The sequence below is a fragment of the Pholcus phalangioides genome, unplaced genomic scaffold, assembly GCF_987345545.1.
Source record: "Pholcus phalangioides strain wild (caught in Gottingen) unplaced genomic scaffold, Ppha-v1.0 ptg000039l_1, whole genome shotgun sequence".
Classification (NCBI taxonomy): domain Eukaryota; kingdom Metazoa; phylum Arthropoda; class Arachnida; order Araneae; family Pholcidae; genus Pholcus; species Pholcus phalangioides.
This window is the reverse complement of record NW_028301625.1, coordinates 7,414,922-7,432,989: the sequence shown is the minus strand read 5'-3', so window position 1 is coordinate 7,432,989 and position 18,068 is coordinate 7,414,922. Positions and strand designations below refer to the sequence as shown.

Genomic DNA, 18,068 nt, shown 5'->3' with positions numbered 1-18,068 from the left:
AGTACCCCATGGACACCCTGGGGTATTAGAAAACCATTGCTCAGAGGGGCCGCAATTTTTTTTTATTGCACCGAGCCGCAAAATACTTAAGCCCTTCTCTACATATATCCTGCATACCAAATTTCATCGAAATACCTCCATTAGAATGCGTGCTACATATGTCTGAGTAGTGTCAGTGTTTATTTGTAACCACCCTGTATATTAAGTCATTGAATACCCATCTATAGTAACTCCCACGCGAAGACAAGAGCGCTGTATGCAGTGTTGCGATTCACGGTTTGTATAATTATCCCTCGCGCTTTGATGTCAAATGGATGTTATAACAGAGTTTAGTCCAAAAGCCAGTCATTAGTTGGTGGAGAGATGGTCATTATTGCATCAGTAATGAGAGAGTGGCCGTAATTATTACAGAGAGAGATGCTCATTTTCGTAGAAGGCGAATGAGATTTCGGCATTATCAATATTTTGTTCTTTATAATTGGAATAAATAATTTAAAGTTCAAATACAACGTTAATATAATAGGTGGTTTTCATTGAGAATATTGTTGATGAAGTTCTTAACGTCGACGAAATGCAATTAAACGCGAATATAATGTCATATTTATTTTCTCGGTAATTTCGCTATTATGGTATTTTGTTAGAAAATTATAAGAATTCGAGCTCTCAACGTAGAGTAGCCCTTGGAGGGGGGGGGGTGCTACAGGGTCCCGCACGAGGGCCGGATTAACCATTAAGCAAAATAAGCACGTGCTTAGGGCATCAGGAGAAAGGGGCACCATAACGAATGATCAAATAATTGAGGTGATATATTAGCCCCTTGATGGTTATTGCCTTCTTAATCGAACACTCATCATTTCAATAGTAACCAATCACTTTTATTCATTATAATTAAATCAGTGTTGGAATAATTAATTGACAACAACTAGATATTCGTAAAGGACATCTTCGCATGTTTCTAGTGGGATTGTTCACCTCGCTCTGACTCCCACCCACGCACAGGGTAAAAGATTCTCCCTTTCTCTCCAGGGTTGCCAAAGCAAGTTTTTGTCGAGATTGGCGTGGTGGTGCGTCTTCTGTGGCGATTCACCACAGAGTACCCATTTTCTTTTCAATGTAAATTTTTTTCCTAGCATCACCCATCCTGTAGAAAAGCCTAAAATTTTGAAAGCACTTGATTACACAGTTGAAGATCTTTATCGAAAGGTTGACCAGGGCAGCTACTGAAGTAAGGAAGGATCTGATGCTCCAGGCGCTGGACCTGAAATAATGCGGAGTTCACTCTTTTTTCGTTAAAAATTACTGGGTTGGGGGCAAAAATGGATAGAGACCCTCAAGCGACTGAGTAAATTTTCGTTTCTAGTTATAACCTTGAGGATGACATAAAAGCAGAGAAATTAAGTTAATTGCTAGCAAGAACTAGCTTTAATGTTCAGTTTTTGGATTGAGATTTCACTCAATTTCCATGAACGGTCCCGAAATGCCTGAACAGCATCAGATCCAGTCCCCTCGGCCAAAAACAAGTTTTTGACGCCCTTTTCCCAGCTGCCTTTTAATACCTGCCTACCAATTTGCAGCTCACTCTCTCCAAAACTTTAATCAGATCAGATTGTCATGAGGCCTCCACGGCACTTGAGGCTCTCGAGCCGTGGCATCATAGGACTCGGGCAAAATGACTTTTCTGAACCCTCCTCCTCCCCCACCTAAAAACACCTGCTAACTAATTTGCTAACTTTTGAAAATTTTAAGCACATCTAATTGTCACGAGGCCCAGGAGATGCGTTGTGGTTAAAAGTAAAGGATGGAGGGGGGGGGGGGGTTACCAAAATTACTCACGTGCTTAGGGCCTTCATATGGGTTAATCCGGCCCTGCTCTGCACTTAGTGAAAGCCCCACTCTCGAAGTAATAGAAATGGGGGAAAAAAACGAAAATATTAATTGAAATAAAATTTTTATTATGGAAATCTGAATAATATAAGTAGTTATCAAAAAAAAACGAATCGATAATTATTTACAATATCACTGAATATTCACTTCTTGATGAAATTATTTGATACTTCAGGAATGTAACTTTTTAGTTGCTAAGGGGGTCCATTGTTTGTGTCCGGACGAGGACAGATTTCGTCCTCTTTTAGTTACGAGATAAAACTCGAATACCTCTCCATTAAGTATCTTTTTCGCTGGAGATTCCTGCTTTGTCTCGACGATCTCTATAGAAGATACACGCAAAAATCCCTACTCAGCTTATTTTTGTCTTTTTTTTATACTGTGCTTACCCTTTTTTCACGTTATTATTATTTTTTTCTTAGACACATGCCAAAAGAACTTTTTCTACAGCTTTGCCATGCGTCTTTATCGTTTTTTCTTTCCACCCGTTTACCTCACGCTATACGTATTTTCTTATTTTTATACAAAAAAGAGAGAAACCTTAGCCTTCCCTTCTTTGAATTCCAGTGAAAAATGGCATTTTTATCGCTGGATATTGGTAAAAGAAATGGATTTCTTTACCATTGGACGTAGGTGTTGACCATGAGAACCGTCCGCATAAGGATTTCCGAACTGAATAAGATTTACTGTATCGCTGTGAGATTTTCTATAAGAGAATAAACTAGATGCACCGATCCTGAAGAAAATTATTGTGCCTCGATTCAATGTCTCTGTTGGATTTCTAAAGCAGTAAAAAAATGTCAATACGTATCCTCTACTCAATGTATATAAAATAGTTTTTTTTTTTTTATCAGTGGCAACATTGTTGTAAAAGTATCCATGGAGTTCTGGATAGATGAAGGTGTCATCACCAGCGCATCCATTGTGAAAGATTGAAGGAATGGGGATTACCAGATGAAGCCAGTGATCGCTTCTTTTAACACCAGAATTGCTGCAATTTCCAAGAACTCTACTGAAGCGGCCAAAATGACCGCTATTGCAAAAATACATGATGCAGCTGTTGCTACACGACAACCGAGTGACACTCCCGCTTCTACCCAGGGGTTCCGATAAGGCAGAACAATGAAAGGTTACTAGGGATGCCATTCAATAAAGCACGGGAGGGAGGGTATATGCATGGTTCATTTTGAATTCGACTCTTTTGTCTACAACAGCGAGTAACTCCCGCTATAAGGAGTATATTTTTCGATATTTTTCTTTGTTTCTGCTACTGATGAAGGAACTTCATACAGTTCCAAAACACGTATAGCCGTGGTTCTTTTGCAATTTTGGGTTCAACTACGTCGGTCGTTCAATTGTATTATGGCTTTGTGTTCATGAATTATTGAGGACACGCTTCATAATAATAATTATTGGATGCTCAAGTGTCCTGAGTCCTTGAGCAACATCATCTATAGCAGAATGCATTCGCGCGAAGCTTGTGACGTCACTGAAGAAAGTCATCTCACCTATAGCCATTGGATATAGTAGGCCGACACATGCGACATCTTTGCCCTTTTGCAGTATATCCAATGGCTATAGGTGAGATGACTTTCTTCAGTGACGTCACGTGCTTCGCGTGGAGGCTTTATGATGGTATTGCCTTGAGGCGCGAACACACTATCGAATGGAGCCGTACGTGTTGGACCCCCCTGGAGTGATTCTAATGCGTTCTCGTTGGGTACACGAACTTCTTTTGTGTTAATTTGCTTTCCTTTGTGTTCGTTGAAAAAACCGACTCTCGGTGGCTCAGTTCGAATGGCTCAAAAAGGATTAGTTCGTCGTTCGAAACACCGTCAAAATTACTGTAACAACGTGTATGCGTACGGCTGGGTTTGATAGTGTGTACGCGCTTTTACAACGAACTAATCCTCTCTGATCGTTCGAACTGAACCATCGGGAGTCGGTTTTTTCAACGAACAAAAAAGAAAGAAAAGAAACACATAGAAATTCCTGTAACCACGAAAGCATTAAAACCTCTCCAGAAAGTCCAACGAATACCGCTCTGTTCGATAATGCATATGCGCCTTAAAAGGGTTCCGCCACCACCGCTTTCTCCCCAGCTGGAGCAGTCGAGAGATTTTACGTTTTAGCCAATAATTAATTAAGTGGCAGAAAGAACGTGAGGTGTTGTTGCAATTTTGTCGTTTTTGTTTTCAAGCTTTTGCAACAGGCAAACCATTTTATCACTTCTTATATAATTATATAATGAAGTCAAAATAGATGTACTGTATAGAAGTAAATGCACATAAACCCACAGAGTATCTTCAGTTAAGCTCTCATTCACGCTGATTTTTATATAGGTGTTCTATTATGAGCACCTATTAAATTTTTATGTTAAGGGGAGGTAAAGAACATCAAAACGATTGATAATTGCATAGAAACAACACCATCTATAGCAGAAGGCCTCCGCGCGAATCTCGTGACGTCATTGAAGAAAGTCCTCTCACCTATAGCGATTGGATATAGCAGGCCGACGCATGTGCCATCTTTGTCCTTTTAGTAGTGTATCCACAATGGCTATAGGTGAGATGACCTTCTTCAGTGACGTCACGAGCTTCGCGCGGAGGCCTTTTGCTATAGATGGTGTTGATAGAAACCCATGGCCGAAATGGCATCGTACGTCACTAGGTGGAGCTGTTCATAGCAGCGCTGAAATGGAAATACTGTATGTGATTTTCCCTTATTCCAGCGGTAGTCGCCGTAAGAGTAGGCTGACCATATTTCCTTGAGAAAAATACGGGAAACTTTGTTCGCAAATACGGGAAAATCGAGACATCTCCAATTGTCGCTAAGCAAAAGCCAAATTGCAAAAAAATTTCCAATTTACTTCACAAAATTTACCAAAACTTTCTAAAATATCAGAAATAGCTTTTTTTAAATCCCCAAGTTTGAAAAGATTTTCAGAATAAGTTCGATTGTGTGGGGATTCGAGAATTCTGAATACAGTATTTTTTGTTTCTCATTAATTTATTCAATTTTTTCCCATTCCCCCCAACCCTCAAGTGGAGGAAAAGACTGCTACCAGAATATTTCAATATTTGTTTACATTTTTACTTAGTGTTCTGGATGTGTTTACTCTGAAAAAAATTATGTAATAAAAAAGGGATTTTTGGTGAAATTCATAAGCCATGTTCATGTTTTTTTCTAAAAGTCAATGTTACTCTCAACGCATACGATGTTGAATTAAATCTGCTAAATGAATTTAATCGTTCACAGCTGCTTGCCAAATGTAAAAAGCAGAAGGCTTCTGAGAAGAAGAAAAAAATGCCAATAAGCATAATACTCTCTGTATGGTTTATGTTATTGAAAAATACCGCCTCTCACTTAATATCAAAAAATTCTTCAACTTGCTTTTTATCAAAGTAAATATAATGCAACAGCAAATTAAAAAACGTTATTTAATGTTTTATTGCAGGTTTGACCGATTTCTTAATAAATACGCTGTGTCCGAATGAATATATTAAAATCTGTCTGATGTGTTATCGAATGTGGAGATGTTGCCAATATATATACGCGTAATATTCAGAGAAAATAAAAATATATATATACACACATCTCTGAAAATATAATATCAACTCGACAATACAAGTTATTGACTTATGAAAATTACCTGAACCAACGTTTTGAAGAAAATAAATTCAAGAAAACTCCCACTAAAATACGGGAAAAACCGGAACATTTCTGCAAAAAAGTCGGGACTGTTCCGGGAAATACGGGACATATGGTCACCCAACGTAGGAGGATGTAACGTAGGAGGATGTAACGCTATACGGACAGAGGGTTGGCAGAAAAAAAATGAGGAAAAATCACATACAGTGATACCTCGGCTAACGAAGATATCTCGTTCCGGAATCACCTTCGTAAGGGTATCGACATAGTGCACGCGTGTTACCGATCCAAGTAGTGGGCGTGGTTTACTCACACCGGGAGGGTCCACATAGTGTAAGCCAGTTTTCCGTTACTGTACTTTATACTGTATATACTGTATTTTTTTTTTTTTTTTTGCTCGTCAAATCAGTGGGAGACGACTGATTCTGATGAAGATTGTGTGAAAATTCAGCTCACACACATGACAGTGTTGTTTTATGTCAGCGCGTAGATCCATATTAACGAAAATGTTCGATAGCTGAATCCGCTACAGTCTGGTACAGAATGATGCTTCACAATAGTCTTTGTTCTGGTCATCATTGCGCATGTAGTGAAAAGGGAAATGGTAGTGAATTGCACCAGCATAAGAGCTGTTTACGATTAGTAAACTGGGAAAGACCCATTTTGTTTAGCCAAAGTAGGTATGTGTAACTAACCGATGTTATTCCATGACACTTTTCACGGAGAAGGAACGCTAATGGAGATGACACGAAAAAGCGATCACTGAAGCCTTGTGGAAACCCTTTGGGCTGACTCCGTAGGCCCAAAAAAACCACGCTTTTCCTGAAATTTAACATGAGTTTTGCCGGACCGAATGCTTTTAAAAAATATTTTTGAAACCTAAAAACCAAATAAATTTGAGCAGGGCCCGGTGCGAAAATAATTTCGGATATTTAGCCCCAATTTTGTGGGGGACGGGAATCGGCATCCAAAGATTTATGTATTATCACAGAATTTTGCAGGAATCTGAAAAATATCTACAATGAAAACAATCCCAGAATTAATGAAAACAATCCCAGAATTAATGAAAACAATCCCAGAATTGATGAAAATTCAGAATTAATGAAAACAATCCCAGAATTGATGAAAATTCAGAATTAATGAAAACAATCCCAGAATTGATGAAAATTCAGAATTAATGAAAACAATCCCAGAATTGATGAAAATTCAGAATTAATGAAAACAATCCCAGAATTCAGAATTAGATAAAAATTCAGAATTAATGAGAGAAAAGGTCTCAGAAATGATGAAGATTCAGAATTAATGAGAGAAAAAAATTCTCAAATTGAAAATATATTTGATTTTTTTTTTCACTTTTCTGCTACCGTAAATGCGAGCCCCAGTGAGACCGTACCTGTCGCACACCCCTAAGGGCGGCTCTGAATTTACGCACCATGATTATCTGTTGAGTCTTCGGGCAATGATCCAATAATACAGAAAGGTAAAATATTTCCCTTATATAGGTTATTATGTTTTCAAATTTGTTTTTTTCCTTTTTGAAAGGAGGAGAGAGATCATTTGCCATCAACGCAATGTGATTGATTGAAAAAATATAAAGCTCTAATAAAGAGCAATTTTCATAATTTTTTAACTATTTATTTTGTTTTGTTGATCACTATTTTTAGACGAGGGTGTTTTGAAATTTTTTCAGACATTGTGGGTTGTGGTCTTAAGTAGGAAATTTTGATTTATGTACTATTCACACCCTGTATAAAGAGAGGCGTATTCATCTCTTAGAAACTCCCCCCAAATATTATTTGGGAATACGAATTTGATGAATACGAAAACAAGTTAATGAATACAAAAACAGCTGTTCACAATGCAGACAATTTATTTTGGTCTCGTCTTCCAAACTCCCATCAAACTCAATTTGAAGCTGAAATCATCAGTTTTCATTAACTTGTATCCCCCCCCCCCACCATGCAGAAAAATTTGATCAAAATATTAATTCAAATAATTTTCAGTTATGGTCACTTATGCAAAATGTTATGTATAGGAACACAAACATTATAAGACATCTAATCTGTTTCGACAAAAAAATCAAGTCAGTTTAAAAACTTTTAATGAAATTTTAATCGGTCCAATTGAATCGATTATCTCACCTAACATTTTTAACAGTGATTGGCGATTAATTAATTGATAGGTTAATCGACTGGTTGATTCGTCAGGACAGACCAATATTAACATGGGAAAATATTCGTTAAAAGCTATCGAAACTTCGGATAATGTTATCGATTTTTTTTACGTCGAAATGTTTTTTTTCGCATTCTGAAGCCAAGGTTTAACTGAACTCATTTTTTCCTTTAATTCAGAAACTCTGCATTGGGCATCTTTTTCTTAGCCACCTCGTTGGGCATTTTGCCTGTTGTGGCCTTGTATTTGTATAACAACAGCCTCACAATAGCAGAATTTAAAAAATGCAGGATTTTAGCTGAAAGGAAAGAAAAGTCCCGTTTTAAAAGAGAATAATAAAAAATAAAACGATTGAACATTTTTGCAACCGATTATGTGGGGAAAAAAAATTCATGTTTTACCAAAACCAGTTTACCATACGTTCCGTTCGACCAAACGGGTATATGGTCACCATACTTACAAACAGGATTTTTCTGATATAGTTATCATTAGGTTATTATTATCAAACAACACCCGAGTCCCGATGTGATCACATTAAGCGTGGTCTGTGTTTTCATCCTTGATGTTACTAAAGAATATGAATTATAACAAGCTTCACTGACAAAACGGAGCGTTTTCATTTTGTTCCGAGGTCGTTATAGCCGAGTTTGACTGCATAATAAAAAATACTCATGCAGTATATATAATACTAAAATCTTTACCTTTTCCTTATGTTCCGGTTTAGAAAGCCGGGCTTTAGAAATGATTTTCCCAGCATAAATTTCTTTAGTCGATTTCACTGACATTTCGTATACTCTGGCAAAGCCTCCCTATTACACAAAAATACAAATTAAAAATTATATTTAAAAAAATACGAAACAAATTGTATCACTCAACATACGTAAAAAAACTAAATAAGACGTCTATTTGATGATACTTAACATGTTCAAAACTAATTTAACGGACGACTTGGCTAATTAAATTCTAAATATCGTCTTCAAAGTCAACGGGTGTGCTTCTTCGAAATACGTAAAATCAAAAGAAGAAATTGCACCCCTAGAGGGAAACTAAAGTTTCAAGGTGAAACGCGTTTCAGAACAAAACTTGAAAGTTTAAAATAATTACTTCGGTGAAATTTTCCGCGGAAATATCAGGAATCTATATCCTGCAGCTACTTTTCAAGGAACCGTTTCAAAATATATCATATTGAACCGGAATATTCAATACCCTTTTTGAAATATTACCGATATTTTCAAATATTAAAGACCATTAGAAAAGTTTGTGAGACTTATAATTAAAAGAAAATATATCGATCTCGGGATTCCAGAAATAGCGTGAAATATCCATAGCAAAACTTCTTCTTCCAGCGTGATCTATTACGAAATATTCGAAAATAAAATAATTAAAAGTATTAATAAATATCACCCAGATTATTTCAATTTTTGAATAATTTATTTAAAAATTTTTGAATACAAAATTCTTTTTTTTTTGTCCAGTATTTTGATACTTTTCAAACTAATCTGTTGTTTTTTATAGGTTTCGAGTTAATTACGGAAAACTAATTGGTTTCTGGAAAAAGATGTAGAGCTTATTATGCAAATTCGGTTAAAACGAAGAGGAAAATTCCAGAGATATCGGGAAAAATGAAAATCTCTGACATATTGAAGTCACTAAAAAATTCATACAAATTTTATAATCAACACATGGTTATCGTATTAAAGATATTATTTATTTTTACTATATAAAATTTTGTATGTATAATCTTTTGAGCACTGAGCAAGAGCGTTTATTAAAGAATAATATGTATGTAATAAATCTATCTGTTCATAATTTAGCTTTTATGCCATCGGTAGAAAAGATTTTTTGAGATAAAAAAAAAATAAATCGATCTTCTTCAAACGAGACGCCAGAAATAGCGTGCAATATTCATTACAAGACGCCTTCGTGCAGCATGATCTATTGCGAAATATAATTTCGAAAATAATTTTAAAAAAATGTTGCCGAGATTATTTTAAAATTTTTAATAATTATTTTAAAATCGTTTAATTTATAAAACACATTTTTTTATACATCACTTAAAAAAATGGCACTTTCCGAACTGGGTTTCTACGAAAAAAAATATGAAGCTTATTATGCAAATTTGGCTAAAACGACGAGGAAAATTCTAGAAATGTCGAGGAAAATGGAAATCTCTGACATGTATATCGTAGATTTTAAATGAATATATGGTATATTTTTTAATTGAAGAAATCATTTAATTTTTGATTTTATAAAATGTTATGTGTATAATCTTTTGAGAACTATATATATATAAGCAAGAATATTTATTAAAGAATAACATACATGTAATTAATCTGTTCAGAATTCAACTTTTATGTGATCAGTAAAAAGTTTGAGAATTTTGATTGAAAGAAAATAAATCGATCGTTTTCCAAACGGGGCACCAAAAATAGTGTGAAATATTCATTATAAAACGCCTTCTTGCAGCAATAAAATAATAAAAGAATATATTACCCAGATTATTTTGACCATTTTAATAATTGTTTTAAAACATTTAATATAAAATCAATTTTATTGTCCCACATCAGTCTCAATATGATACTTTTCGAACTAATTTTTTTTTTGTAGATTTCAAGTTAATTACGGGATACTAACTGGTTTCTAGAAAAAAAAGTGGACCTTAACATGTAAATTTGGTTAAAACGATGAGAAAAGTTCTAGAAATATTGGGGAAAATGAAAATCTCTGACATATCTCGAAGTCATTGAAAATTTTATTATGTACATACCATATTTAATTGACGAAATTGCTTATTTTGACTGTAAGAAATTTTATTTGTATAATCTGTTGAAAATTGAGCAAAATATGAATTAAGGAAATAATATGTATATAATTAACCTGCTTAATGTAATGCAGTTTATGTAATTAATCCGTTTAATGTAATGTAGGTTATGTAATTAATCTAGCTTTTACACCCAGTGGCCAAAAAATTAGGAACTCCCTGCTACTCAGAACTAATATCGTATGAGATCTCTTCTAGCTTTGATGGAAGTAGATATTCTTCTAGGCATGGACTCTACAACTTGCTGAAACTGTTGAAGAGGAATATAAGCCCAGGCTAACGAAATGGCAGCTCTTAATTGCCTCAGATTAAAGGTTGGTGTTTCGGAGCTTTTAAGAGGCCTTTCAACCTCGTCCCACAAATGCTCAAATTGGTTGGAGCAATTGAAACTTAGATTGGTTTGAGGAACATGATACAAAAATATTTCCAGCCCAGTGGGAGGGTGCATTTTCTTGCTGGAAATAACCATCATCATCAGGAAACATTATGACCATAAACGGGTGCACACGTGGTCAGCAACGACGTGGAGGTAAGCGCTGGCATTCACGGATGTTTCCAATGGAAATAAGAGACCAAGAGTATAGCAGGAAAATGCTCACCAGACCGTGATTCCGCCGCCAACCACTTGAACAGTTGTCATATGGTATGCCGGATCCATGGCTTCTCGCTGCTTGCACCACAAACAAATCCTGTCATCAGCGTCGTGGAGAAGAAATCTTGACTCGTCAGACCAGACAACCTTCTTCCATTCATCAAGTGTCAAATTTCTGTGTTCTCTAGCCCACCAAAAACAGTTTTCTTCGGTTTTGCAGTGAAATCAAAGGGACTCTTGTTGGTCAATACCAATTCGTTTTAAGATCCGTCTTGTAGAGCGTACGGATATCCTTTGCGATAATCCTGAGTTGTATTGCGCTGCAATTTGTTGCGTTTTAGTTCTTTGTGGCTGCACACAATGCAGCGTCACTCGCCTGGTACCTCTTTCGTTCACAAGCGATTTCCACCCACTATTCCGCTTCCCACTCCAAGTTTTTTAGCTTAGCTGCCATTCTTTGAAGACTCGTGATACTGATGTACGAGAAAAGCCAAGAAGATTAGTGGCTTCTGAGATACTGGAACCGCCCCTTCTGGCATCCACAATCATGACACGTTCAAAGTCACTCAAATCTCTTGTTTTCCTCATGAACAGGCAAATTGTAACGTTAACTGGTGCTTCTGACCAGAAGAAAGGTTTCTATGAGCAAAAATCCGGTTTATTACGTCAGCGCACGTGCTGCACGGACGAGTCGAAGTTTGAGTGAGGGGTGTTCCTGAAAAGTTTGAGACTTTTGATTAAAAGAAAATATATCGATCTTTTTCAAACGGGATGTCAAAATATCTATTGTAAGACCATCTTTTCGGCATGATCAATTATTGCAAAATATGTTGAAAATAAAATAACTAAAAGACAATAAATATCACTCAGACTATTTTAATTTTTTGCATAATTTATTAAAGTAATTTCAAATATAAAATCCTTTTTTTCCATACATCAGTCTTGATGCTGAATTTTTCAAACAAATCTGTTGGTTCTCTTTTTTTTAGATTTCAAATTAATTAATGAAAACTAATTGGTTTCTAGAAACAGATGTGGAGCTTATTATGCAAATTCGGTTAAAACGGCGAGAGAAATTCTAGAAATATCGAGAAAAATAAAAATATCTGTCACATCGAAGTCATTCTTAAAAATTTATGATGAACATGATATGGTATTTAATTGGAGAAATTATTTACTTTGATTGCATGGAATTTTATGTGTACTGCATAATATTTTGAGAATTGAGCAAGAATATTTATTAAGGAATAATATATATGTATGTGTATGTCCGTAAAAGAGGGGTGAACATTAATCGGGGGGTTGAAATGCATACATTTATCATACAAAGGTAAATTATTACTTGGAGGTAAAAGAGGGGTGACTGCATCTGAGGGGGTGTCCATTACGAAGGGATTTGCTGTAACTAATAAGATCAGAATTCAGGTTTTACGTGCTTAGTAAAAAAGTTTGAGACTTTTAATTATAAGAAAATAGATTGATCTGTTTTAAACGGGACGCCAGGAATAGCGTGAAATTTCCATTGTAACAATCTTCTTCCAGCATGATATTGCGAAACATATACTCGGAAATAAAATAACAAAAAAAAAATATATTACCCAGATTATTTCAATTTTTTAAATAATTTATTTAAAATTTTCAAACATAAAATCTTAGCTTTTGTCCTACATCAGTCCAATAGTTTGATACTTTCAAGCTATAATCTGTTGTTTTCTTATAGATTTAACTTCATTACGGAAAACTAATTAGTTTCTAGAAAAAGATGTGGAGCTTATTATGAGAATTCAGTTTAAAACGAAGAGAGAAATTCCAGAAATATCGGGGGAAATGACATATTTTGAAATCATTAAAATTCGTATAAATTTATGATGAACATGATATCATATTTGATTGAAGAAATTATCTATACTGATAATATAAAATTTTATGTTTATAATTTTTTGAGAATCGAGCACAAATATTGGTTAAGGAATAATAGAGGGTGTTTCAAAAAGAATCACCCGATTTGAAATGCGTATATTACGAAAAATATTGAACATAGACACTTAAGATTAATTTTATATTACATGGCTAATTATAAAGTTTTTATAAACCAAATTAAAGGTGCTCAATATGTCCACCTTAGGATGCACGACATATGTCTATACGGTAGTCAAATTCGTCCCAAACTTTTGCGAGCATGTTTGCATCCGATGCGAGTGGATTTCTGTGGATTACGTGCGAAACTCTGTCGGATACACTCCACATTTTCGTCTGACATGCAGGGATGGCCAGGGGATTTCCCTTTACACAGACAGCCCGTGTCTCGGAACTGTTTACACCATCGCCTAATGCTCTGAGCGGTAGGAAGTTCAACACCAGGGTTTTGTCGACGAAAAGCACGATGAACAGTTGTTACGGACTCACATTTCGCGAAGCTTAGAACACAAAATGATTTCTGTTGTGCAGCCGCCATCTTAACAAGCAATAAAGTGCGGCCAAAGGAAGAGCGTTAGCGCTACCTGTCGGCAACAGCGTGAAATTCGAGATCTCCCTCTTTCTACCTATACATTACTCGATCAAAACGGATTGAAAGCTGAATAGTTATGATTTTTTTAAATCGGATGATTCTTTTTGAAACACCCTGTATTTATGCAATTAATCTGAATACAGTTTTTATGCGATAAGTAAAAAGGTTTAGACTTTTAATTAAAATGAAATAAAGGGTAATTTAATTGTTTGTTCGTAGGACCAACTTTGTTATTGCTGACTTTAGCAGTATACTTCCAATTACAAAAAGTTTTCAAATGGCATACGATTTCTTTAAATGACGTGTTTTTTTTGTTTTTTTTTGAGGGATCGCACACATAAAAAAATAAAGCGTTAACTTTTTATACAGTCCCCGTGTGCTAAAAAAACCCAGTTAGAAAGTTGTTGCCCTATCTATCCTGCGGTCAAAGAAAAAATTCCACGTTTTTAAGTGCAATATTCACTGAGATATAAAAATTGATTGAAATGTCGGAGAAAAGTTGGGGAAAAACAGCATAAATAAGGGAAAAGAGCGTTTTCCGTTAGTTTATGCTGTTTTCTTTCCCAATTTTTCTGCAATTTTTGAATCCAAATATCTCAGCCAATATTTCACTTAGAAACTTTGATTTTTTTCCCCCCCTCAGAAGAGATAAGGCTAAGTGTAATTTCTAATTTGATTTTCGGGCATATGGGAACTATAAACAGTCAATGTTTTCACATTTTTTTATGTGTATTATCCCTCGAAAACATTACGTCATTCAAAGAAATCGCATGTCATTTGAAAACTTTGTAATTGAAAGTACACTTCTAAAGTCAAGGGTTACAAAGTTGGTCCTACGCAGGGCCGTAACTAGGATTTTTGCGGCCCGGGGCAAACATTATTTTTCGCCCCCCCCCCTCCCCACAACTTCAAAATTCAATAATTTTGTAAAAAGATATTCTTTGTTCCTACCTAAAACTGCCGCCCCCTAAATTTTGCCTCCCGGAAATGTTGCCCCCCCCCCCTAGTTATGGCCCTGGTCCTACGGACAACAATCTGAATCGAACTTGTATATCGATCTCCTCAAACGTGATGCCAATATATCCATTGTAAGATCCTCCTTGATGTATTGCGAAATACATTTTCAAAAATAAAAATAAAAATGAATAAACATTACTCAGATTATATTTAAATTTTTTCAATAATTTAGTTATAAACTTTAAATGTAAAATCCATTTTTTTACAGTGTAATCCCGACCTAAGGAAGAATAATACATGTATTCAACAAAAAATTTGCTCCCAATTCACTAATATATTCATATATATTTTTATCGCTATCGAATATGATTCGTCCCGGAATCGAGTTCGTAAGCCGAAACTTGCTTTCCCATATTTTTTGTCTTGTTATCCGTTTATTAATGTCAGGTAATGTTCAAAATTTTAAGATAAGTTTTTTAAGACACCCAGGAGCGCTATAAAAAAAGACTAAAATGGACCGAAGTCAGAAATGAACAGCTTCGAAATTGGATAAATGAGAATATATAGGAAGATGCGATACTGAAAATCGCACACACACACATTTATCTCACACTATCTACACGGCACCAGCTCTAGGTTCACAGGTGTCCTCATCCATTTGTGATTTGATCAGTTCACCGTTGTATTTGATACAGAAACCTGTCAGTTTAGACACCTCTGTATCCTGGAGACCTTCCTACATTGGACGGTTTTAAATGGAACCGACTATAGTCGGTTAATTAATTAACCATTAAATCCTATAACACAGTGTGTCTAGCTCAATATCGTGAACACATCTCTAACTTGGACAGATTTTAATGGAATAGATGTTGAACTTACACTCTAAAAGTTTTACATTATAAAAGTACTTAGGCTGAGATTACACTGTAAAAGTTTTGTAAACGTGCTTTTATAAAACTTGAAAAATACAACCAATAAACAGATCGGTTGCATTTGCTCGAATGTAATCGATCAGCTTACTAGGTTGTATTTTTGAAGTTTTATAAAAGCACTTTTACAGTGTAATCCCACCCTTAGGCCAAGATTACACTATAAAAGTTTGATAAAAGTCATTTTATAAAACTTGAAAAATCCAACCAATAAAGTTATTGGTTACATTCTAGAAAATGCAACCGGTGACCTTATTGACTGCATTTTTCAAGTTTTATAACCAAACTTTTATAGCGTAATCCTGGCACCATTAACACTATAAAAATATTACACTATAAAAGTTTGATAAAAGTTCTTCTTTAAAACGCGAAAAATGCAACCAATAAGCGCATCTGTTACATTCGCTCGAATGTAACCGATACGCTTATTGGTTGATTTTTACAAGTCTTGTAAAAGATCGTTCATGAAACTTGTAAAATTCAACCACAATAAAGCTCGTAGGTCGAGCAAATGAAATCGATAAGCTTATTCGTTGAATTTTTCTTGAAATTTTATAAAGAACTTTTAGAAAACTTTTATAGTGTAATCCCGGCCCTAGACAGGTTTTCTTGTGCAGATGGAAAAAGATAAGCTCCTAGAACAGTCATCTTCAACCCGTTACTCGCGAGCACCATAGTGCTCCCTGAACCCCCCCCCCCCTCTCCCCCAGAGTGTCCCACGCTTTTGTCCAATTTTGTGCTCACGAGCACTTAATCAACAATTCAAATTAAACGCCTTGCACACATTACATTCAAGGATTGAAATCATCCTGATTTCATGCACCTTCGTATGTCAAACTTGCTGTAAGGGTGCTCTTCTTTTGATGATGAGTACAGGCAGTGCTCGAGTCTATTGAGAGCCTCACCTAAGACCTCTCACCTAAAATATGCAGACTGTTCAGTTTGATGCGAGGAGTTTTTCGCTGAAAGAACACGTGCTCTGAAAACATAACTTGTTTTCTGTTTTTCAATTCATTTTCTATTAGCTGACTCACCCACATAGTTTGCTATCTTGCAGTTTACGTGAAATTGTGCAAAAACTTTCAGAAAGAAGTGGAAGTACATCTAGAAAAAGATTCCGAGGCGGACATGAGTTAATTCGGCTCGAGTGACAGTAATCTGATGATGATTGGCGGTAAAATTCAGCTGACGACGCGGCTGTTTTATGTCAGCGCGAACATCCATATCAACGAAAGTGTTCGTTAGCCGAATCCAGAAAAATCACTAAAAAAACTCTTTGTTAGCCGAAAAATTGTATAATTGTATACCAGAAGTCTTCAACTTTTATCTAGTTGCGAGCGCTGTCGTTACCGATCACCAAAAGAAGAGCACCTTTACGACAAGTTTGACATACGAATGCATGGAATCAGGATGATTTCAATCCTTGAATACAATTTGTACAAGGTGGTTTAGTTGGAAAGTTGATCAAGTGCTCGCGAGCACCAAATCGAATACGCGCATCGAGCACTCTGGATGCAGGAGCACCATGGTGCTCGCGAGTAACGGGTTGAAGATATCTGCTCTAAGGGATACGCTACGTTGAACTCGAATTCTAAGAATTTCTCGGAAAAACACAATGATATCGAAATTGTCGAAAAAATAAATATGCCGTTATATTCGAGTTTATCGCATTCCATTCACGTTAGAACTTCATAAAACATATTCTCAATGGAAACCACCAATTGTTGACGTTATATTTGAGCCCTTTTTAAATTATTCATTCCGATTATAACGAACAAAATATTGATAATGCCAAAATCTCATTCGCGTTCTACGAAAATGAGCATTTCTCTGCAATAATTGCTGCCACTCTCTCATTACTTATGCAATAATGACCATTTCTCCACCTACTAATGGCTGGCTTTTCGACCAAATTCTATTATAGCATCCATTTGACGTCAAAGCACGAGGGATAACTATAGAAACCGTGAATCGCAACACTACACGCAGCGCTGTAGTTTTCGCATGGGAGTTACTATAAATGCGTATTCAATGACTTAATATATTTATCAAAATATCCTCATAAAATCATAAACTATATTATTAATCTTTTATATTATTTAGATTTTCATGATAAAAATTCCATCTTAATCAAAATATTTACGTTCTGTTTTTTTTTTCATTTCTATTAATTCAAGAATGGGGCATCCACTAAGTGCAGGGCAAAGCCGCTTACACCCCCAAAGCAGATGTCTTCAACCTTTATCTAGTCGCGAGCACTGTCTTTACCCCATCACCAAAAGAGCACCTTTACGACAAGTTTTACATACGAATGCATGGAATCAGGACGATTTCAATCCTTGAATGCGCTTTTTTCACGGTGTTTAGTTGGAAAGTTGATGAAGTGCTCGCGAGCACCAAATCGGATACGAGCATCGAGCACTCTGGATGCTTCAGGGAGCACCACAGTGCTCGCGAGAAACAGGTTGAAGATTCCTGCCGTACACTAAAGACTCAACAACCCAAAATAAAAGAAATTTTCATGAAAAACTAAGAATCAAGGATCAATGTTTA

At 35.7% G+C, this 18,068-nt stretch overlaps 1 protein-coding gene across 3 annotated transcripts in view; it reads right to left on the bottom strand.

Moving 5' to 3' along the window:
• LOC149065524 (serine/threonine-protein kinase PLK2-like) overlaps positions 1-18,068 on the bottom strand; it is a 127,799-nt gene that overhangs the window by 91,943 nt on the left and 17,788 nt on the right. For 2 of the 3 annotated variants that reach the window (XM_089253742.1, XM_089253741.1), the window contains exon 3: positions 8,409-8,516. In XM_089253742.1, coding sequence (XP_089109868.1) covers positions 8,409-8,516 — 108 coding nt within the window. Of the gene's footprint in view, positions 1-8,408; positions 8,517-11,127; positions 11,661-18,068 lie in introns of those variants that run through there. The other variant, XM_089253743.1, reaches the window with a different exon arrangement.